General features: G+C 42.5%; 1 protein-coding gene across 21 annotated transcripts in view; it reads right to left on the bottom strand.

Moving 5' to 3' along the window:
• nfasca (neurofascin homolog (chicken) a) overlaps positions 1–24,515 on the bottom strand; it is a 137,590-nt gene that overhangs the window by 64,536 nt on the left and 48,539 nt on the right. For 19 of the 21 annotated variants that reach the window (XR_013300776.1, XR_013300780.1, XR_013300777.1 and 16 more), the window contains 3 exons: positions 8,093–8,260; positions 7,224–7,241; positions 4,503–4,608 (listed from right to left, as the gene is read on the bottom strand). Coding sequence is in view for 16 of the 21 variants with exons in the window: in XM_077603957.1 (XP_077460083.1) it covers positions 4,503–4,608; positions 7,224–7,241; positions 8,093–8,186 (218 nt within the window). In the remaining 5 variants the exon portion in view is untranslated. The other 2 variants (XM_077603967.1, XM_077603962.1) reach the window with 2 other exon arrangements.

The following is a 24,515-nucleotide window of genomic DNA, read 5'->3' as shown; positions in this document are numbered from 1 at the left end:
GGAAGGAGTACTCTTTGAGGGAGAGGATTCGTTGGCGCAACCTTGTAGCAGAGCTGGCAGCGAGGCGTCAGAAGGGCGAAAGAGGTCTGTGCATCCGCAACGGCCAACTAGCCCTGACAAGCTACATCCACCCGCCACTGAAGGTGACCACAGAGACTCAGAACAACTGGGTGACGGTGAGGGAACAAGGGATGGCGGTGGTCCACCCCTAGTCATCATCTACACTAACGCGTGCAGTTTGATCGCCAAGTTCAGTGACCTCTTCAGTATTGTATCAGGACTCAAGCCTGATATGATCGTCATTACTGAAACCTGGCTAAGCTCTGAAGTGCACGACGCTGAGATAAACCTGGTGGGCTACATCCCCTTCCGGTGCGACAGGCGAGACAGACGTGGTGGTGGAGTTATCATCTATGCTAAGGGCGAGCTAAAGCCCTCCCTTTGTCCTCTCCCTCCCGCTGCTCAACAGACCGACTTCTTTGAGGTTGTGCGATGCAATATAACTGTGGGCGGAGTCTGTCTGCCTATCTTGGGAGTCTACCGATCTCCACAAGCTACCGCCGAAGACGACAACCACGTAATCAGTGCAATTCGCTCGGTCTCATCACACCAGGACTGCCTTATTGTTGGCGACTTCAACGCACCATCAATAGACTGGAGCGATGTCGTCTGCTCATCAGCCGACCGGTTCGACCAGGCACTCCTCGACACAGTTGATAACTGCTTTTTAACACAGCATGTTGCAGCTCCGACGCGCTTCCGCGGTAACCAACGCCCGTCTCTTCTGGACCTGGTACTCACGTGCTACCCGTCGTCGGTATCGTCTCTCATCATCCTCCCGCTGCTCTCCATGTCTGACCATGTGGTGCTCAAGTTCAACTGGCACGCAACAATTCCGGCCTTACAGAGCGAGATGCTTCCGAAGAGAAGGTTTGCTACCCTGAATCATCACGCACTGGCGGAGGCTTCCGAGGCTGTTGACTGGGCTTCCTTCATGGAGATCACTTCAGTCGGCGAGCTGTGGGCATTGTTGAAACAATCCATACTCCGGGTGACTGAGCGCTCAGTACCATTGTCGATGCCACGGCACCAGAAGCACAAACCCTGGGCGACGCAAAAGGTGAAGCGGAAACGGACTCTCAGAGATGTTGCTTGGCGCGAATTCCAGGAACGAGGCACGGCAGCTGCATATGAGGTCTATAAGCAGCAACGAAATAGGGCAGTGTTCACTGAAAGGCAAGAGCGGAGCAAGTATGAGCTGAGGTTGGCGCAGTCATCTCGTGCAAACCCCAAACGCTTCTTTGCCCATGTTCAAGCCAACAAACGTCTGCACAATCAAGTGGTTAAACTCAGGGATGCTGATGGAGTCGGTGTCACGGATGCAGAGGGGCAAAGCTCTCTTCTTGCTAGGGTGTTCGCAGGCATTTACAAAGCCGATGATGGGCGACCAACACCCCCATTTGCTCGGGATGTTCCCCCAATGCCTGCAGTTGCCATTACACCTCCTGAAGTCTACCGAGCCTTGATGTGTCTGGACGCCACTAAAAGCCATGGTCCGGATGGTATTCACCCGAGGGTCCTCCAGGCACTCGCTCCGACCATAGCACTTCCCCTCGCATATCTCTTCACACTGTCCTTGCAATCAGGTGAAGTCCCCGAAGACTGGAGACGGGCCGTCATCTGCCCTATCTATAAGAAAGGAGACCGAGAGGACCCGTTGAATTACCGACCGGTCTCCCTCACTTCAGTAATCTGCAAAATGTTAGAATCAATTATCAAAACGTCCATGATGGCCCATCTCCAGAACACAGCGGCGATCTCCGATAGTCAGCATAGATTCGTGTCCAAGAGATCCTGCCTCACCAACTTGCTGATGATGGAGGAATGGGTCACTCAATTAATGGACGATCGACAAATTGCCGACCTGGTCTTCGTGGACTTCGCCAAGGCGTTTGACTCGGTCAACCATCGCTTGCTACTCCCCAAGTTGGAAGCGTATGCGATTCACCCAGCGGTAGTGAGGTGGATTGATGCGTTTTTGGCTGGCCGCACCTTTCAAGTACAAGTCAACGGCATACTTTCAGAGACTCACAACGCCCCCAGCGGTGTCCCCCAAGGCTCCGTTCTTGGACCACTGCTGTTCGTGGTGTTTGTAAACGACCTGCCAGAGCACATCTCCCAGCGGGTTCTCCTCTTCGCCGATGATGTGAAGCTCGTTGCTCCCCGGAGCGACTACGAGGACCTGCGTAGGTGCCTTCATCATGTGTGGAGTTGGTCGAACCTGTGGGACCTGCGGCTCAATATCACGAAATGCAGTCATCTGGCTATTGGGGCTCCTCCTGATTCACCTCTTGACTTTGAACCGGGACGCCTGGAACTGGAACGAACTCAACGGTGCAAAGATCTGGGCATCATTGTCGACGACACGTTCAAACCAACGGCCCAATGCATCCAAGCAGCCAACAAAGCTCGCGGAGTGCTGTTCCTAATGTTCCGGTCCTTTGCCGTCATCACAGCAGACATCTTCCTTCCTTTGTATGTTTCCCTGGTGAGGCCCATTCTCGAGTATGGGATCCAAGCCGCATCACCGTACCTCGCCAAGGACATCCAGCATCTGGAGCGGGTCCAGAGGCTTGCAACGAGGATGGTCCGCGGCCTCAGCTTAATGTCTTACGAGGGAAGATGCCAGCGACTCAACCTGCCGACCCTTGAGGCTAGGCGTCTGCGAGGGGACCTGATACTGGCCTACAACATCCTCCACGGTATCTACAGCGTGCCCCGTGACCTCTTCTTCACGCCCGCACCTGATCGTGGTCTGAGGGGTCATCCGTGGAAGCTGTACCCTCGCGGGTTCCGGTTGAATCGGCGGAAGGCTGCTTTTTCAGTGCGCATCGCCGGTCCTTGGAACCGGCTTCCGCAGGGTGTGGTCGAGAAGCCGACGGTCGCCCAGTTCAAGCGGGCTCTGGATGACTTTTTGGCCGTGAACCAGTGACTACACCGCGTTTTGTGCACATTTTTGTATCTTGTTACATGGCCCTTAGCCTGGTGCTTTTTCTTGCCAAATAAATTGAATTGAAAAAAATTGAATGATCACAGGAGTGCAACAGGCCTATAGTCATTCAGGCTGTCAATGGTTGGCTTTTTAGGGACAGGGATAATGGTGGCAGATTTCAGGCAGGATGGAATGATGGATTGTTGCAGGGAACAATTGAATTTTTTTGTGAAAACACCAGCCAGCTGGTCAGCACAGGCTTTGAGCACCTTCCCAGGTACTCCGTGAGTCCTGAGCTCAAACGCTCCACCAGTCTCCACCAGAAAAAGAGAGAGAGAGAGAGAGAGAGAGAGAGAGAGAGAGAGAAAGAGAGCGAGAGAGAGAGAGCGAGAGAGAGAGAGAGAGAGCAAGAGAGAGAGAGAGAGAGAGAGAGAGAGAGAGAGAGAGAGAGAGAGAGAGAGAGAGAGAGATTGCGAGAGAGAGGGAGAGCGAGAGAGCGGGAGAGCGAGCGAGAGAGAGAGAGAGAGAGAGAGAGAGAGAGAGAGAGCGAGAGCGAGAGCGAGAGAGAGCGAGAGAGAGAGAGAGAGAGAGAGAGAGAGAGAGAGAGAGAGAGAAAGAGAGAGAGAGCGAGAGAGAGAGAGAGAGAGAGAGAGAGAGAGAGAGAGAGAGAGAGAGAGAACCAGTAACCAAGTCAAAGAGGTTAATGTATTCCACTGCGGATTTCGAGGCGAACTTCTTGCTTCTCCATACGTATTGGCGAGCCAGCTCAGTCACGCGTACACTACTCATGTTTTTCCATTATTTCGTGCTTTTTATCAATTGTCATCATATGCGTTTTCTTCGCATGACCCTTCATTGCACCGGCTTGCTTTGGATCCATTGTGTTTCCCTTAATTCTGCTCTGACTAACAGAAAAAATGCACTCCACCCAGTGCTCGTAGAGACCTTTGCACGGGGGAACTGCGGCGAGAAAGACAGTGCGCTGAAATTATAAGCAGCCTCTCGTGTCTGCTCGTATCTCAAGGTACATATTTGCTCGGAATTTTACTCGTATCTCAAATTCCTCGTATGTCAGGGCACTTGTATGTCAAGGCATTACTGTATCTCAGAAATACCAGGTGTAATGATTTTCCTTAAGATTTTCCCTTAAAGTAACACATTTGTACTCCCTATTAAAACCATGAATATGGAGGTGAAAATTGTGAATCAGGGGGCGTCTTAAATGCGAGAAATTGGAAAATTCAACAATTTAAAGGCAATTTTAAAGGTGTGGCTTATATGTGGGGTGGCTTATATGCGAGTAAATACGGTATATGGATTCGTGTTGTCAATAGATTTAAAAAAACATGGATAGATTATTAAGTATGTGTGTGCAAATGTGTTTCTTATATACAAACAAGTCAAGCCAAATAAACAATGTGCTACTGTTCTGTCTCAATGGTGATGCAACTAGAGACATTGTCTGTGTACATGTGGGTGCGCGTGTGTTCGCATGCAATCCATTCCTTACGTTGGCAGCGGGTTGCCCTTGGCCTCACACTCGATGATGATGTTATCTCTGGGGTCAACAATGTAGTCCTTGACCGACTGCTTGGTTATAGTAGGGGGCTGTCTCACTGATGAAAGGGGAGGGGGTACACATTGTGGTTACATTGCTCCCATCACATACATGCATCACACACACAAACACACACAATATTAACGGAAAACTGTGTAATTAAATTCGAAAATCTTGCTTAATGAGCTGATTTGACAAACTTAAATGAATTAGATTGAAATGAAAAGTGACCAATATCTGATTTGTTATTCTCATCCTGGGAACTCTGCAGTGTCTGTATTTGTCCCTAATTTTATTGGCATATGTTCATACATTTATGAATTTTGCTTAGCCTTTTCAGTTCCTGGTGTAAGACTGAGTAGAAATTGCTGGGTGTATGTTTAGTTTAGTTGTACTTTTTTAAATCACTAATGGGGGATGCTTTGTTTTCTATCAATACAGTGGTTGTTTATTATACCAGTCAAAACCAGTACAACATGATATACATAATAAATGAACAGACAATCATGTTCCCTTCCAGCTGTGTTCAGTCCACTATACATATTTAATGGCTCACAAAGACAACCCCCTTCACAAAACTGAGATATGCCTTTGCACATTTGCTTTTCTAGTTCGCTAAGCCTTGAATGGCTTTAAAATGCTAGCAGATAAATAAATACATTTCTGCACACAGACCCTAACCCAAAAAGCGTTTAATTGGCCCAGATATCAAAGCAAAATCATTACTACTGTGATCCTTCACCACTTCCGGCTTCAACATTTGTGTCTTCAGTACATCACATTTTTATATTAATTTAAAAAAAATCATAAAAATGTCAAAATTCAGGCTGAATTTCAAAAGACAGGAGATGAAAAATGGCAGAAGTGAAGGCATCGCTTCTTCAGTGCTGAGGTGGGTGGCTGATGAGATTATTTGTCACGTACGTATCATTTATCAGTTATTTTACATTTGCTACAATGTACACATGCATAATTGATTATGGAACTGAACTCATGAATATTGTTCATGTGTGCTTTGCTGTTTCATGTAATACACACCAAGCTATGCTCACACACACACACACACACACACATGCAGAAAGACTACGCTGAACCTATCCCAGCATTGTTTGGATTTTGAATCGCCATTGAAAATGCCTCCAAAGCATCCTGAGTCATCTAAGGCATCAATGAGCCCAAGAAAAACAAAACATGATGACAGTGACAGAAAAAGTGAAGTTGCTAAATATGCTGAATGCGGGCAATAATATGTATGCCAATGTAGCACGCCATTATGGAATGAATGAATCTACCGTGCGTTACATAAAGAACTATGAAATGAACATTCGGAAGATGGCAACGATCCTTTTCCCTTTCAAAGGACACCAAGCGAGTGGTAACCACGAGGAATAAAATCATCGTTAAGATGGAGAATGCCCTATCGGTCTGGATATTGGACTGTATGGAGAAGATACCAACATGATTACAACCAAAGCCAAGACCTTTTGCGATAGCTTAGCTCCTGATGAAGACAATGAAGATGAACCCCAGCCACGTACCAGTGGCGCTAGTGAGCTTTGTGGTTTTATTGCAAGCAAGGGCTGGTTTGAAAATTTTAAGAAGAGGTATGGTCTACAAAGTGTTTTGCTGTATGGGGAGGCCTCCTTGGGAGACCAAGAGGCAGTAAAATGGTACGTCGAGGAAGAGTTCCCTAACATAATTGAAGAGATCTTCCGGAGTAAGGTTTTAACGTGTAAGACTGGCCTTCTTCGGAAGAGGCTGCCTTCCCAGACATTCTTATTCAAAGATGAACTGAAAATGCTGCCCTACGGCTAACTGGTCTAGACCAGTCTAGTCTACCTTTCGCTTGAAGTCATCTGGGTCAGGCTCCAGCAACCCCCGCAAACCTTTCGAGCATGTGCGGTATGGAAGATGAACGAATGAAAGGATGAATGAACTGAAATTGCCATTGTGCAAGGTTCACAAGGATCGCCTGACGCTCATCATGTGTGCGAATGCTGCTGGCTTCATGGTAAAACCAGCCTTAATCTATATGTTTGACCATAACTCATCCTTTAAAAAACAAGAACAAAGCCTTGCTGCCTTTATACTGGATGAGCAACTGGAAAGCTATGATCACAAAAGCCCTCACAAAGGACTGGTTCTTAAACTGTTTCATCCCGAATGTGAAGCTGTACCTCACTGAAAGGGGGCTGCCCTTCAAGTTCCTCGTCCTATTGGACTGTGCAGGAGGACTTTGAGTAAAACTCCCATTAACCTTTTTATTTATTTATATCAAGCGCAGATGAACTATTTACACTGTGAATACAGTATTTAAAGTATTTACACCTTTGTATATATAGATTATATTTGGATATTAAGACATTATAGCATGCTTATATATGTAATATTTAATAAATATACTTCTTGAGAATTGTACTTCTGTAATTGAATTTTTGTATAGGCACGAAAAGTATTAGTATGCTAGTAATAATAATGGAGATCCTAATTCGCAGTTTTTCAATTATCGCGGCCATGTTTGGTCTACATTATCTGCGAAATTCAAGAGATTACTGAAATAATTGTATTCATATTGTTTTAAAATAAATAAAAGTCATACACCTTATGTTTCTGTTCGCAGTTCTAGTTCAGAGATAACATAGTAATCACACAATGTTAACATGAAAAACTTACGGTCTGCCAGGACCTTTGCTGTTAGTCCAGTGTAAAGCAACAGGAAGACAGAAAGTGTGGCAAAATGTAAAAATGCTGTTAATTATATGAGCAACACACAGAAGTGTACAGTGTGAATTATGTGACAAATCTATCCAAAGCATTGTTACTCTGTATATAACTACATGATTTTCTGCTATGTTAAAGTAACTGTGACGGATAACTTACCTGTTTTTAGTTTTCACATGATGAGCATAGAGAGAGAAAATACAAACAATATTAATCATTTGCTGAATACATTGCCAACATAAATCAAACTAAACATTAGTTGTATGTCATCCCTTCTGACTGCCAGAGGCAATGCTGTAATCACTGAACGATCGCTTTCCCCAAGTTGACCCCAAGAAGGGTATATAGTTCCGGATAAACCGTAGTTTTAGCACCTATTTTCTGAATGGTAATTAATTAAACTTTAAAAATACTAATGGCGAACAATTATTATTATTCCTCGGTGCTTGAAAACGTACTGTGTAAATGGGAATGTCTTTGACTTCAAATCAGTGAACCTGTGAGTCTTTGACATGACACAGTAGATTTCTGGTCATGATTCCTGTGCTCAACACCAATTGAGAACATGGCTTTGCGCATTATGGGGTGTGCAGGGAAGAACATACCCACCTGTATTAGACCGCTCAAAGTACCATGACTATAGAATATATTGGGGTCACTTGATCATACCATGACCACAAGCTTTGGTAAACACAGTTATATAGGTAACTATAAACTCATCATGGTTAAGAAAAACGCAATTCATGTACATTTGTTCAAAATGTTTAAAAAAAAAATAGATTTTGGTTTGTATAAATTGAGTCTGATGACGAGTGACTTACGGTCTTGTGGCACCTCGATTGTCACAGTTTCGCGCCATAGCAGAAGCTGCAATGAGATTACAGCCACGGCCAAATGCCTGCCCTTCCTCAACATCTCTACTCCCCTGACTGGCTAGTTTCACCACTGCTGACAGTCTTGATGGCTCTTCCGTCAGTCACACGGCTGACCTTTTAACAACAGAAACAGACAGGTTGAAAAATTACAATAGTGAATTATTGGCTGGCAAACAGTTGAGGGTGTATCCAGCCTCCTGCTCATAGTTAGCTGTGATAGGCTCTGGCACCCCTGCAACCCTTGTGAGCATAAACGGTACTGAAAATGAATGAATGAATGTAATGTAGCATGTGCAGTATATGCATGTGTAACATACACATGCATATACTGCACATACAGGCTAGAGTGTGGCCTTTTCTCACAGCTGATCTTTGTATGGCTCCCAGGACAGAAAACCTTAGAAAGTACGCCCAGAAAAGAAGTTTAATTTCTGGGTGCTTTGGTAGCACTCCAAAAAATGTCCATCCATTTTGAACGTCACTTCCTGGGTGGACAAATCCTGGAACTTAGTCCATCTGAAATTTGGTGAAAAGAAGACCATGCCCTGAACTGGAAAATAAGATTTTCTAACAATAATCATACAGTGCCGTGAACAAGTATTTGCCCCTTCCAGCTTTCTTTTTTTTCTCCATATTTATTACACACAAAGGTTTCAGATCATCAAACCAATTTTAGGATGACACAGAGACAACCCAAGGAAATAGAAAATGCTGTTTCTAAACAATGATTTTATTTACCAAGGCAGAAAAAAAAATACAAACTTGTCCTGCCTTCTGTAAAAATGTAACTGCCCCTGGACCTAACAACGGGTTATGGCACCTTTGGCAGCAATAACTGAAATCAAGGGTTTACAATCATTTGTGATGAGTCTTTCACAACACTTTAGAGGAATTTTGGCCCACTCTTCTGTGCAGAATTGTTTCAATTCTGCCTTAACTTTGTTTTTTGTTTTTTCAGCTATTCAGAGGTGGGCCTGCTTGTGTGCTTTGGATCGTTGTCATGGTGCATGCTCCAAGAGCGCTGGAGTTTGAGTGCACGAACTGAGGGCTTTCAAAATTTGCTGGTAGACAGCAGAATTCATTCTTCCATCAATTACAGCAAGTTGTGCTGGTCCTAAGGCAGCAAAGCAGCCACAGACCATCACAGTGCCAACACAATGCTTCACTGTTGGTATAGTGTTCTTTTGATGGAATGCTGTTCCACTTTTTGCCTTCCAATAAGTTCAACTTTTGACTCATCAGTCAACAGAATGTTCTTCCAAAAGTGAGGAGATCATCAAGATTTTTCTTTGGCAAACGTAAGACGAGCCTTTATATTCTTTTTGGACACCAACGGTATTCGCCTTGGAACTCTGCCATGGATGCCAGCTTTGGCCAGTGTTTTTCTTATAGTAGAGTCATGGACATTGACCTTAACTGAGGGCTGCATGGCCTGCAGTTCTTTCGGTAATTTTCTAGGTTCTTTTGTGACCTCCTGGATGAGTCATTGTCACACTCTTGGAGTAATTTTAGCTGGCCACTTTATTGTCGCCCAGAGCTCGCATTTCTGATAAAAATCGAACCTCGCAGAGGCTCACGGCTGCTCAGAAAGCTCTATTTTCTGATTAAAATGACGGCCACTGCTCTCTGCCCACTATTTTTTTCTCAGTGCTAAGTTGATAATGGCAAGCGTAGATTTTGACATTTTTACGATTTTTTTTTATACTTCATACCCAAAAAATCCCCGATGTAATGAAGCCGCGAAGTGAAGCAGGATCACAGTAATACACAAAACATGTCATTTGAAAGCTAGTTTAGCATTAAATATGAAATAGGTGAAAACCCATTGACATTTTTTCTTCTGTTTATTAGAGCTCATCAAAAGCATTCATTTGAATAATGACTGCCGTCTTGTCCTCCAAAGTGTGCATGTCACCAATTTTGAAGCAGACAAGGAACTTTTTCCAAGATGGCGGCGCACACAGGTGCAGCGGCTCAGTGCTCTCCAGTTTGGTGACGTTTGTTATTTACTAACATCAAGGACATGACACCGTTAGACAATTCCAAATTCGATGGCTCTAACCACGTTGTCATTGAAGAATATGACATATTTTACTCCTTCATTTTATTGTAGCTGTTTCATTTTTCTAACATCATCAATCTCTGGGACTCTCCGCGATTTCTCAAAGTAAGACCACGTTCTTCATCCTCATTGTTGTCAGCGTTGTCCTCTGCTCTTCTTCCTCATTCCCTGACTTCATTTTAACGAGGTCCTCATCAGTTTGGGGGGTGAGTGGCTCCCGAGCACTGTGTTGGTGTCCTCCGTCTTCATGTCTAAGAAGCCTTCACGGCCTTATCTACGGCTAAATGACGAACCTCGTCAGGCGTAAATCCCTCATAATCAAGAATGATTGTTTTGGACCACGGCTTTTAATTGTGGTGTTTTCCTTCATATTGTTAATGGCATTCTTCTTCATCACCGTTTTCTTCTTTACTGTCTTCTTCTTTTCCATTTACTTTTACTTTGCCATTTTCTTTTCCTTTGTCGTTTTCTTTCCCTCCATTTTCTTCCTTGCTGTCCTCTTTGTTTCAGTGCGAATTTTGAAATGTTTTATGAATTTTTTTTGTTTTGGATACTTATGGAACGTACCGCAATGAACTGAAACCGCAAACTTTGAGCCGCAAAGTAGCGAGGGATGAAAGTACGTTGTCTTTCACGGTCACCGTTAGCCTCAATATAGCAATGCTAATACTTCACACTGTGCAACATAGATGTGTTTTTTTATTTTGCATGTCTGAATTTTAGTTCTGTGTGAGTGTTTGTATGTTAAGATTCTCTCGCTATCTTTGTCCAAACAATGCAATGTAGAGTTGAAATTTTATGGTGGCCAGAAACGGCCGTCGGATCCAAATAGACGAGTAATTGAATTTCTTTACCTTCTCTAAGTGTGTAAACTCAAGCTTTGAGCATATACAAGTATTATCGATGTGTATCTTTTGAAATTGACCGTCACTTTCCCATACTTATTCCTAAAGGGCATACTCCTGCTTCTGTATATACTATACATTTCTTTTTTTTTGCATACTTTACATATGTTTGCATTGTCATTTTCACCAATTATGCCAAAAAAGAGGAGTTCTCATTTTGTATCGGGTTGGGAAAGGCGTAAACAATTGAAGCGCACCAAGATGGCAGAACTCTCTCTCTCTCTCTCTCTCTCTCTCTCTCTCTCTCTCTCTCTCTCTCTCTCTCTCTCTCTCTCTCTTTATATATATATATATATATATATATATATATATATATATATATATATATATATATATATATATATATATATATATATATATATTTCAGCGACACACTTATTTATTTATATATTTATTAATGTATTTATTTATTAACTTACTTATTACCTATCTATTTATGTCTAAACTGCCTTTCCTATTTCTGCATCCTCACCCTCTTGCTACTGTGACAACGAAATTTCCCGAATACGGGATGAATAAAGTTATCCAATCCAATCCAATCCAATTCCAAAGTGGTGGCGAGGCTTCCACCTCGGCGGGAGCTCATGATTCTGCATCTATATCATGGTTACATAGCCCAACCATGCTCAGATGCCTATTACTGAGAGTGTGGACTTAGCAGGGGCAATATCAGCTGTGGGGCCAACATGCGTGTAACTGAAATTTTCCTTTCTCATCCAACCCATTTTTCAAAAGAGAATGTTTTTAATAGCGCAATAATTGTCTTTTGGTTCTAAACAAGCAAGTGTAGTGTCATATGCAATCAATGGCCCAAGTTTAAACGTGTGCCGAGAGCACATGGCAATAAATCACATCCCTGAAAATAAATTTTTAACTAACGTGCGATAAATAAAATCCCATATTGTCTTTTCTTTACAGCCTTACATGCTGCACCAAATCAGACCAGCTGTAGAAAACTCATTGACAAATATTGACATGCTTCGGTGTTGTTACATTTTCAGCTTCTATGTTAATGAACCTTATCCAACATATTTTATATGCCACTAAATCGACACAGTATTTATTTCCACTTAGAAATATGTGCACTCATTCAAGATCTATAACACAGCTCATAATTTTTCCATCAGCGGTCTATGCTTCCACATAATAATAAAGATATTGTATCAAGAGAGTGAAGAACAGAATAACAGACAGAGACTCCATTAACCACACTTTTACTTATCCCTTAGAACCAGGAATCTGCTTTTGTATGAGTGAGGACACTTTGATGATGTTCAGTCTATCACCTGCTTTTCCTTGCTGGCCTGCACAGGGCGAGTCCTAATGAATGTCTCACAGGCCACCAGCTATGTTCTTAAAATAAATGGCTCTTATACACACAAAGGTCACAGGTTATGCTAAAGTGGTTGTGGAGGACATCCTGTGTCAGTGACATGATTTTGAAGAAGATGCTGATGTCTTTTAAGGGAGTTGTCATGACAACCACTTTTGAAAGCCGATGAGATAATTATGAGGAATGTGAGTGGTGAGTATCTATACATATTACTATTTCCATACCTGTCAACTTGTACGTTTTATACGTATTTTATACGTTTTTTTACCATTTCAAATCATGTACGCCGTACACCGACTTTTGTACGGGGAAAAAAAAAATCGCCAATATTTATGAAAACCGATCTAAACAAGACCGTTTTGGCTAAAATCCAGATAGTCTCGTAGGCTGGTAGCCAACGACGCTACTGTCATCGATCGTTACTATTGTCACGGTATACCAGCAAAAATTATCCTCAATCGTATGTATTTTTTTAGCGGTGCGTACGGCAATATTGATAAAGGATGACATGCGCATGCGTAGATATACGTTTTTTGGGGGGTTTGTAAGGGGAATCATAATCATTTATAAGGGCAGTTATCGGGAGAGGTTGACAGGTATGTATTTCTGAGAATGTGTGTGCGTATGCGTGTCCGTGAGGTCTGAGTAAAATGGAAACAAGAGCACAAGTCCGATTTGAATGCGGTTTTCACCAAAGGTTGGCAAATTTACGCTTCTAGGGATGCACCGGGCCAATTTTCAAATTTGGACTCCAGTTTTTCAGAAAATCGATATTTGTACCAGGGTGTCGCATTTTTTCGGTCAGAAAATGCAACCTTGGGTTATTTTCTTTCGGCACTTGCAAAACTTTCAGATCAAAACCACTCTGTTTTGTAAAAGCACCATGACGAGGACAACATTGCACATGCCTCATTTTCTTGCTAAAAATCGATAAAAACCCTCGATTTTGGACACTTCCAAAAACATACGGATTGGATGCCATTTCCACATTTTACGTCCAATTTTAATGAGGTTTTCGACTATGGTTAGCTTCAATAGTGAATTGTGTCATGACAGGGCTCGATTTTTGAATTTTGCCTTTGGTTCTTCAAAAAATCGATTCAAATCGACCCCAAGGTCGCATTTTTTACCTTTGACCCAGTTTTTTAACACATGCAAAACTTTCAGACCACAAACGATTACAGTTTTTGCAGCACTACCCAGCTGCACATGCGGCATTTATCTGCTTTTTAAAGTGGCTTCTACCGTCAAGCTACGAAACGACAAAAACCCTTGATTTTGGACATCCTTAAAACCTGCTTCATGTTTTCTTTCACTTTTCAGGGTGCCCATGAATGAGAATTCCATTTCGACATCTCATCTCATTTTCTGAACCGCTTTATCCTCATTAGGGTCGCGGGGGGTGCTGGAACCAATCCCAGCTGTCTCCGGGCTAGAGGCGGGGGACACCCAGAATCGGTGGCCAGCCGATCGCATGGCACAAGGAGACGGACAACCATTTACACTCACACCCATTCCTATGAGCAATTTAGAGTGTTCAATCAGCCTACCATGCCTGTTTTTGGAATGTGAGAGGAAACCTGAGTACCGGGAGGAAACCCACGCAGGCCCGGGAAGAACATGCAAACTCCACACAGGTGGACGTGACTTGGAGTTGAATCCAGGACCCCTGAGCTGTGAGGCCGACGCGCCAACCACTCGCGTCACCGGGCCGCCCCTCTTTTTCGACATATTCCTCAAAATCAGTGGTGCTCAAAGTTTTTTGCTCAAAGATCTACTTTTCAAGGAGACAACTTTACGCGATCTACCCTTTTTTCGGGCTAATGACAAAGCTCAGCAGACTGTGTCTGCCGATGCCAGTAAAAACCCAAAGTAGTGTAGGCAGGTAGTAATCATGCTTAGACACGAGATGGCGCTGTTTCCCAGCTCAAGTCCCATATTAAATTTGATTTATTTTGACGCTTTGGCTTGATTGAATTGAACTGCTGAATTGCTTCTCATATCATATCTGTATATTTTGCTTGATTGAATTGAAGTCCTGAACTTCTTCTGTATCATACCTGCACATAATTGTTTACACATTTGCTGTGCTATGCGTGTAACTGAAATGTTCCTTTCTCATCTAACCCATTTTTCAAAAGACAATTTTTATAGCGCAACAACTGTCTTTTGGTTCTAAAGCCAAGCCCCCCTACTTGTTTAATAATAAATGGCCTATGTGTTACCTGATGATGTCGTGCATTCATTCATCTTCCATACCGTGCATCCTCAAACAGGTTGCGGGGGTTGCTGGATTCTAACCCAGCTGACTTCGGGCGAAAGGCACACTACACATACGACTGGTCGCCAGCCAGCCATAGGGCACACAGAGAGAAAAACGACCATACGCACTCACAATCATACCACCACCAGCGGGAATCGAGCCTGAGCCTGCCCACACTGAAGTCAGGCAAGTGAACCCCTACACCAGGAGGAAGCCTTGGGGTTGTGCAGTGATTTTCAAATTATTTAGTTTGATCCTTTCATTGCAAGTCAACACAATCAATAATAAATATTTGTATCTGCTGTAAACATTTCAACTCAGTGTAGGCAAAACCAGACTGAAAATATTTGTTCCATCTTTCTACCTTCTATTGCTAAGAAAGCCTTCTTAGATTAACAGGAGAAGACAGATTAGACACAACAAAGCAATACCCAGTAAACTCTACAGCTAACATTCTTAGGGAAAGTATGGAGTACATAAAATGAGGATAGAGGGGAAAAGGTAGAATGAGCCGTTATCGGGAAATAAGTGAGTGTGTCTGCATGTGTGCATGGATGTCATGTTTGGAAGGATCTGTGGTTCAATGAAGCTGACTGACCTACTTTTGATCAAAAGAGAGAAAACAAATGGGGGGAAAGTGGAATTTGTGTGCTTTGGAAAAACAAGCAGAGGACAGGAAAAATTCCAATATTCCTGAGTTTTGTGTAAACAAGAGTCAATGGAAAAAAAAAGATAGCATGAGGATGTGAAGCCACACAGAAGATTGAACTCAAAGTTACACAACTGATTGATTGGTGAAATGCTTGACAGATAGCTATAGAGTAGATGGGGATTAATTAGAGAATGAAAGGAGGAGGAATCAATCCATTGGTTCTTGGTGTTATTAGCCAAAGCAATCCACATATTCGTTTTTAAAAGTCATCTTGAGTCATAACTTTGGAACAAACGGGAATACAGAGCTCAATTTCAAGAATAGACTCACACGTGAATTGAAGCTGCTCTGCCTGCTGCCCGTGGTTGGCTTGGACAGGCTCCAGCACCCCCTGGAGCCCTTGTCAAGGTAAGCGATATGGAAGATGACTGAATGAATGTAATATGTACCGTAATTACTCGAATATAACGCGCACTCGAAAATAACACGCAGGTAATTTTGGGCCAAAAAAATCTGGAAAAACGCAGTACTCGAATATAGTGCGCACCTAAAATTTCCCGCTGACGAAAATCAGAAATCTTACCTTTTTTTCTTCGTTTCACGATTGTTTTGTTCAAAACCGGATAGAGAAATCTTCAGGTACGAGCGTGTCGAGTGTCGTGCAGTTGGTGGAGTTATGCGTTTGAATTTTAGGGCAATAGATGATACACAGAGTGGACAAACATATCATGTAGACATGTTATGTTGCAATACCTTTTAGACTTCCTTGAACATTGACTACATTTCAATTGACAATACCATGTTTTAATTCAAATATCTATTGTCATTCTCAAACAAGAAAAGGAACATACAAATTGAATAAATAAATGATTTGAAGATATGCACAATGGAAAAGACTATCACATGTAACAAGGGAATGTACTGCCCCCCGCTGGACATATTTCTAAATACAAGTACGTACTACACTACAATGTAGTAGTATTCTACTTTCCAGCTTATTAATGCAGGATTGTGATGTTTGTGAGGCTTGACGATCTTTAATATGCGTGTATTTTGAATTCAAAGTTGGAAATTGCACAATGTCCGTGCGTCAAAGTGAGTTAGACAATGCTTTTTTCGATCGAAAATTTGTAATTTATTTTAGTTATTGATTATAACACGCACCCCCAACTATTGGAATTAATTATATAGCAAAAATATGCGTGTTATATTCGAGTAATTACGGTATGTTATATTGTAATGGTAAACATTGTTATAGTAAACATTTTTATATATGATATCTCATCTCATTTTCTGAACCGCCTTATCCTCACTAGGGTGGCGGGGGGTGCTGGAGCCTATCCCAGCTGACTTCGGGCACAGGGAAACAAACAACGATTCACGCTCACACTCATACCTAGGGGCAATTTTAGAGTGTCCAATCAGCCTACCATGCATTTCTTTGAAATGTGGGAGGAAACCGGAGTACCTGGAGAAAGCCCACGCAGGCCTGGGGAGAACATGGAAACTCCACACAGGTGGACCGACCTGAATTTCAACCCAGGTGCCCCACTGTGAGGCCGACGTGCTAACTACTCAGTCCCCATGCCGCCCGATATGTGATATATAAAAAATAAATAGTCTTTTAAACAACCAAAAAACACCAAAAAAGGCTTTGTAACTTAAGGGATAAAAAGTATTTGGATAAAGGCGACAACTACTGTCTCCTCAGATACAAAGCATGCTTGTTTCTCTTATACACCGTGTGAAAGCGAAACAACATGAGTGTCTTCTGTGCCTTACATTGTTTCAAAAACAAATCAGACATTTTCAACAGTACTTTTCCCCAGATATTTTTTGTATTTATACTTGAGTGATTTTGGGCTGACTACTTTGACTTAAAGACATATTTAACAGTTTATCCCAGCTGTAGCTGAAGTAAAGGTTTTATAGGCATAAAATAGTTTTTGCACTGAAGGCGTCGGATTGCAATTCACGGCCCGCTGCTGCTATGACCAAGTATTCGTGACCGGATGATCCGCCGAAAGACGTTTCGCCGACGGACGTTTCGCCGACGGACAGTTCACTGACGGACAGTTCGCCGAACGGACAGTTCGCCGAACGGACAGTTCGCCGAACGGACAGTTCGCCGAACGCACAGTTCGCCGAAACGGGATTCACGCGCTCGCCCTGCCCCCGGATCGTGTGTGTATATGTTTTTCAATCTCGGCACAAAAAACAACACAATGAGAAACATCCCCACTTTTATTTATTTAATAAAATAATAAATTAAACACTTTAATTTTTTCGGCGAAACGTCCGTTCGGTGAACTGCCCGTCGGCGAAACGTCCATCGGCGAAACGTCCATCGGCGAAACGTCCGTTGGCGAAACGTCTTTCGGCGAATCGTCCGAGTACCCCAAGTATTCATCAATCTCTGGGACACTTTGCTTCAAACTGAGAGTCATATTGGAAGTTTCTTGCCGTCATTGCTTTGGGGGAAATTAAACTTCAACTTAGCTCCTCTGCGCTGTCCAGCCATCAATTACCCGTCCAGGGGGCTCTATTTCCGGATAAGAGGAACGATTTCACCCCGCTGCCCGAATTTAAATGGAAATTGAACTTCCACATTTCTCCTTCGCGGCATCCAACCATCTTACCTGCCCAAAGGGCTCTGTTTTTGGGCAAGGGTGATGGCGTCCGCCGTAATATTGCCCGGAGCTTGCACTGAGTTGAGTGAGACTCCCCTGCCTTCAGCCTTTTTTTTAGTGGCAAGCGGAAGACAGGGAAGTCTCTTCCGCTTGCGAGTTTCAGCGTGAATTTTGACATTTTTATGAACTTTTTTATACTTAATATGAAGAAACGCGATGTACTGAAGCTGTGAATGTTGAAGCCGCGAAGTGGTGAAGGGTCACAGTATAACATATTTACTGTTCAGTCGCTCCTATGTGAATGGAGCCCAAGATCTCATCCGTGCCAGGACTTTGTCTCTCCTTTTCTGAATCACAGAGGCTGTGTTATTGTGCTTCAGCCTCCGGTTGTAACTTTTCATGTTTCTCTTCTATTTACTCTTCTGAATCACTTTCAATTTTGTATTCCATGATAAAACCCAAAATAACTTGTCTACATTCATTTTTTAATTACAAGTTCCCAATGTTTTTGTCTCACGTCCCATTCTTGCATATTTTAGCCCTACTTGACACGTCAATAAGGTCCAAATGTGCAAATGTGCAAAATGCATTCCTTCATTTATTTTCCGAACCGCTCAGCCTCACAAGGGTCACGGGGGGCAGCTGAAGCCTATCACAGCTAACTATGACACCGGGCGGGGGACACCCTGAATCGGTGGCCAGCCATTCCCAGGGCACAATTAGACAGACAACATTCACACAGCTACTCATACCTCAGAGATAACCGCACACAAGCCTGGGGAGAACATGTAAAGTCCACACAGTGAGGACTGATGTGGCATCGAACCCTGACCCCAAAACTGAGAGCCAATGTGCTAACAAAATGCATATTTAAGCACTTTTTCAACTGGTATTGATATTTTGATCACATCTGCATTTACCCTAACCATTTTGTATCTGCAATATGACTTTATTTTCAATTTCTGTGAAATCTATGTACTTCTTTTTCTATTTCAGAGAAGGGCCCCAGAAATTGTAAATGAAATGGCCCTCATACTGTATCCACACATTTGAAAAGAAAAAAGTAGCATGACATGTAATTTTTCAATAGTTTAGGAAATGCAAACCAAGCAGTGGTTAGGTTTGGCAGTGAGAGGACCAAAATGCAGAGAAGCAGTCAGCCATGGGGGGATTAGGGTGCACTAAAGTAATCTTATATCAATATAAACTCGTTCTTCAAAAAGTGTAAAGTGACAAAGTAAAAACCAAAGAACAAAACCAAACCTCGAGGGGGCACGGGGAGCATGAGGCATAACCAGATGATTCGATGAGGGGCAGACAAACTTCAAGGGTTTAAATAGACAGACAGGGGTTGAGGAGACAATCAGAAAAAACACCAAACACGGGAGGCTGCGAGCAGGAGCGACACCAGGGGCGGGAAACAACAGGTAAATTCAATGGTTAATCACAAGGACAAGTCGCAAAGGGAAATGGCCAAGAATACATAACCCAAGGGAAAGTGACAGAGTAACAACTTAAAAAGAGAAACCAAAGTTACAAAGGTAAACAGGGGGCACGAGGAGCACGAAGGAACTGAGAGTACAAGAACAGGACAGAGCAGAAACAACCATGCGATCCAACGAGGGGATCACTAAGACTAAGGGTTTAAATAGACAGACAGGGGTTAATAAGAAAACCAGAAACACCTGGGTGACATGAGGGAGCGAGCAGGAGAGTCACCAGGGGCACGAAATGATTCCTTGCAAGGACACGTCACAAAGGGAAATTGTCAAGAATACAAGACCCCAAATAACCAAAACCTAACAGCAGCAATGCATTGTTGGATGAAATGAATATATTTCATGGCTCACCCAGAGTCATGGACCAATAATACCCTCTAAAAGGGTATTTTAAAAGGCAGGAGACCCCAATCAGTTTGTTGCCCTCTGTCAGTTTCAACCCATCAGCACCACAAAGAATGGATAGAGGCATGGATAGAGGCGGGAGACTGGGGGAGGAGACGCAATGGGTTAAAGAAAAAAAAACCCGTGACACACACAATGGACATAGACAAAGTGACAATAAGGATCAAAGATAACCTGACTGATATTATTCCTTCAATTGGTGCAAAATTATCCCAGTTGAGCATAGAGTGTTTATTTTTAGACATTACCATTTTCATATGTTAACCAAAAAGGACTAACTATGCAGCTTGGCCTCTATTTTATTTGTATCTGCGTGAATTAGCAATGAATCATCTTCCTTAATATGCTGTTTGAAATATTGACGGTCAGGTGCTGACATTCAAATCACACAAAATATATATCACCTCATCTTTGTCATGTCGTTACATATTCATGACAAACAAAGAGCCCATTTAGTTATGCCCTCGGGCACAGACACAGACTCACCCACTGGCAGGCAACAAGATTTTTTTTTTCATAGGAGCAACGGATCTTTTAAAATATCAAAATTAGTTTATATACATACAGTGGTACCTCGAGATACGAGCTTAATTCGTTCCGGGACTGAGCTCGTATGTTGATATTTTCGTAACTCGAACGAACGTTTCCCGTTGAAATGAACTAAAAACAAATTAATTTGTTCCAACCCTCTAAAAAAAGACCAAAAAACGGATATTGGATTGGAAAAAAATATTGTATTTCTTCTAATTCGCCCTTTATTAACAAAGTAACACATAACTAGTGGTTTAATATTACTAAAATGTGTTTAATAGAACTAAAATTAGATGGATTTCGCGGAAGGTAGAGGAGAGGGACATAGAAGGGTGTGGGGGAGAGCGGGGGAGACTTTTTGCACCGGTGAAGCGTAATATAACATAAACAAATTTAAATGAACTTGGATTACAATGCAGACACACTCAAAAATAAGTTTAATCTAACCTTACACTAAACTTAATTCTAATTTAGTTTTACATATTAGTACAATTCTCCCGGCCGGGTTGGCTCTGTAGGCCCCCCCTCCACACTGACTTTCAGTCAATATTGAGGGTTGTTTGAGTTTGTATTCCCTTCAAAATATTCCGAAAATGATGCACACAAATGTCCTCACAATAGGATAACGCACGACCACTTGCCAACGAAAAGTAGTCTTGAATTAGCGATCGGTCCGCCAACGGGAGCTAACAGGCTAAGGGGAAAAAATAAAACACTGAAAAAATGTAATGCTCCGCCCAGGGCTCACAGAGACATTACAAAGAGGGAGTTGCAATCAGAGACATTACAAAGAGGGAGTTGCGACCAGAGAAATTACACAAGGGAGTTGCAGGAGAGAGCCAGTGCCCCTGATGTTCTTATGAGCAGTCAACGAGAAAGTAATATATACTCCTCGTAGCGATCGCTCCGCCATTCGCCCTGAGTGACGAAAAAAAAAACACTGAAAAAAATGCAACGCTCCGCCCAGTGCTCGTAGATATCTGTTACACACGAAAGAGATGCGGCAAAAAAGACAGCGTGCTACAATGATAAACAGCCTCTCATGTCTTGGCCACCTGGCTTTCTCCTATCTCGAAATTTTTCTCGTATCCAGAAATAATTATTTTCTCGAAATTTTACTCGTATCTCGAAATGCTCGTATGTCGGGGTGCTTGTATGTCGAGGTACCACTGTACTTCTATATTGTATGTAGAAATTCAAATGTTAAGTCAATTCAATTTTTGGTGCATCTGCTGTGGCCATGAATCTTCAGGAGATGGTCTTAAGAATAACTAATTAAATCCATATTCCTAATCTATCTGAATCAAGTTAGTAGTTTGGGGTGGCACGTGTGTGATGGGGGCCCAGAAATTTCCAATACTTTGTGCCAAAATAAATGAGTGTACTGGCCATGTACCTGCCATTCTCTTAATTTTAATTAACCTCTGCCTTACATCCATTATTTCCTGTCTGGCCTTTCTTCTACGTGCCAATATCTTTGAATGTTTCTGTTAGAATTATTATGAATATTCTATATGTGTTGTAAGCATTTTTCAATAAGTAATAAGGCTATAAACCAATTCATGGAACCATGGACACTTTTCCTCCACATCGTCTCCTCAAGGCCCCACAGCTCGAGGACACATTGTTTTCACACACGCTTTTCGGCAGAACACAACGGGACTGTTTTGACGGGACTCCAGCAGAAGATGGCGATAATCGCATTATTGTTTGAAAATACGGCTTTGCTTTGTTTACCTTGAAAGCATTCCTCACACTGTTGTTTTTCTAACCAGCGAGGGTGTTATTGTACTGATTACATAACCATGTTTTTCGAGTGTCGCGATTAAATACAATGATTCAGTTACTGCAATTCAGAATGCACTGGGGGCTAAGACGACGCCACATTGTATCTCCTTGCAAGTTCGCCGCAGAGTTTGTTGAAAGATGTTTTTCCTTTTTTAATTAAATATTACTAATAATGATTTAAAAGGTTTGAATCATTATTCCAACATTTGGTCCTTCGAGTAGCCGGGGTCAACAAACCGATAGGGAATCCAGACGCTGCGGTTTAATATCTGGAGTGACCGTGCACGGCGAGAATCCCTTTTCCAGGCTGGACTATTTCTCAGCAGCGCCTGTTTTCTAATCGGTTGACGACTATCCTCTTGGTAAGCATCTTTCGACATTTCTGCCGAGTCCGCGTGTGATGGCTGCATATTGTTGACGGGTTCCGAGTGCGTGAAGGGCATCACACGCGAAGGCCTTATTTTGAGAAGTAAGGCTCGCATCCTGGGGATAGCGATTTTAAAAAACCCTGTGGATACTAGTCACTAGCAGGTAGACACGGTGTGGTCTATAAACGTCTGCCGTGTACAAAAAAAAAGGTACTACGGGGGCACACAAATCCGCTCCAAAAATGGGTAGTGGAGACAGTAAAGCGGCTATTGACGATCCAAAGATGCGTCTGCCGTGTAAAGATTGGAAATTTGTTGAAAATCAAAGCGCTACAAGGGTTAAACACCTAAACTTATGGATAAATAAATATGGATTTGCTGGCCAGCTTAATATGCATAAGATATTGATACTGCAGGATAAAATACGTGCTAAGCATGGGGGAAACCTTAGCAAAATGGAGCAGGAGGGATATAATGATACCTATTATTGGTTTATGATGGCAAGGGAACGGAGTGATGGATGCGTTAAATCGGTTGATAACGGTGGGACTGGAAACACAGAGGCTGTGTTATTCCACAGAAAAGAGGACATTAGATTTTATCACCTGAATGGGGTGGAAACGCAGCAAATTTGGATGATAGACAGGCCTACGGGCACGCTTGAACAATACGTAAATCAGGCGGTCCAGGCTGAAGAGGTTTTAAAAAAGAAAGGGAAAAGAAAGGGGGGGGCACCCTCTAACGAGGACGGGATTTTTGACCAAAATAAGGGGTGTGAACGTAAACCTTTTAACAGGGATAATGAAAAAAAATACGCAGGGAAGTTCAACAGAAATCGAGGTAACAGAGAGAAAATCTGTTGGATCTGTGGGAAAATAGGTCATATATCCCGCGATTGCCCAAATAACAGGGCCTCTAAAAGTGAAGGCAAATCGGCATGACTAGTCGGGGGGCCTGCTCAAAACGAGAAATGGATTTGAGCAGAGGGAAGTGGAACTAAATTTAGCGGAGATATTGGCACTTGATACAATTAAACCTGAAAGTTGTAAAATGGCAATTAAAATGGTTATTTCAAAGAATGAAATGGCTTATTGTGGCTTATCCTGGTGTCGTCCCCGTCTGCTAGCGGGAATATTTTGGTTAACAGAAATACAAAACAGCAAATTAAATGTTTAGCGGGGTTGCCAAAACTGCGTTTTGGTCAGACTCTAAACTTGCCGAATAAATGCTTTGATTGCGGGGGGAGCGCTCTGTTTTGATGCGGCTGAATATTACAATAATTGGCCTTGGGGGTGCTGAAGCAAACTTGAGGGCAGAAATGGGTTTTGCTATGATATAGTTGTGCTTGCAGCATATTGTGAGTATGGGGCTTGGCAAACTACGATGATATGATGATATAGTTGGATATCGGGAGAGTAATTAATTTAGTTTATTAATTTAGTCTTCTCTAAAAAATAATTGCTCACAGGAGGCACAGGAGGGGAAGCAGTGGACACAAATAAAAAGAGAGCACTTTGGAATTTGTAAACAAAAGATAAGGCTGCTGCTTCTGCAGCGAGCGTGAAGGTCACAGTCAGCGGGTAAGGGCGCGCTTCCGTTTAAACATTTCAGAATAAGAACAAAACATGGTCTGCAAGGGATGCAGTGTTCCGCGATTATCTTCGCATTTATTTTTGGGGTTTAATCAGAAATGTCTTTCGAGGTGATAGAAAATCTGTTTGGCAAAGATTGATTTGGGGAAAGCTTTGGAATTGGGAATAATACTATTATTATTATTTTATTTTCTTTTTTGTGAAGTTCAAAGGGCTCTTAATTGAAGAGAGCTAGTTTTGGAGGATAAAACGATATTATTACTGTTTTTGAATGGTTGGCTGGTTAAAGAAAAATGAATGGATTTTTTTACAATATTATGGCATATTGGTTACAATTTGTG

Source organism: Stigmatopora argus, chromosome 6 (assembly GCF_051989625.1).
Source record: "Stigmatopora argus isolate UIUO_Sarg chromosome 6, RoL_Sarg_1.0, whole genome shotgun sequence".
Classification (NCBI taxonomy): Eukaryota; Metazoa; Chordata; class Actinopteri; order Syngnathiformes; family Syngnathidae; genus Stigmatopora; species Stigmatopora argus.
The sequence above is the reverse complement of the archived record's forward strand: the minus strand, read 5'-3'. Positions and strand labels throughout refer to the sequence as shown.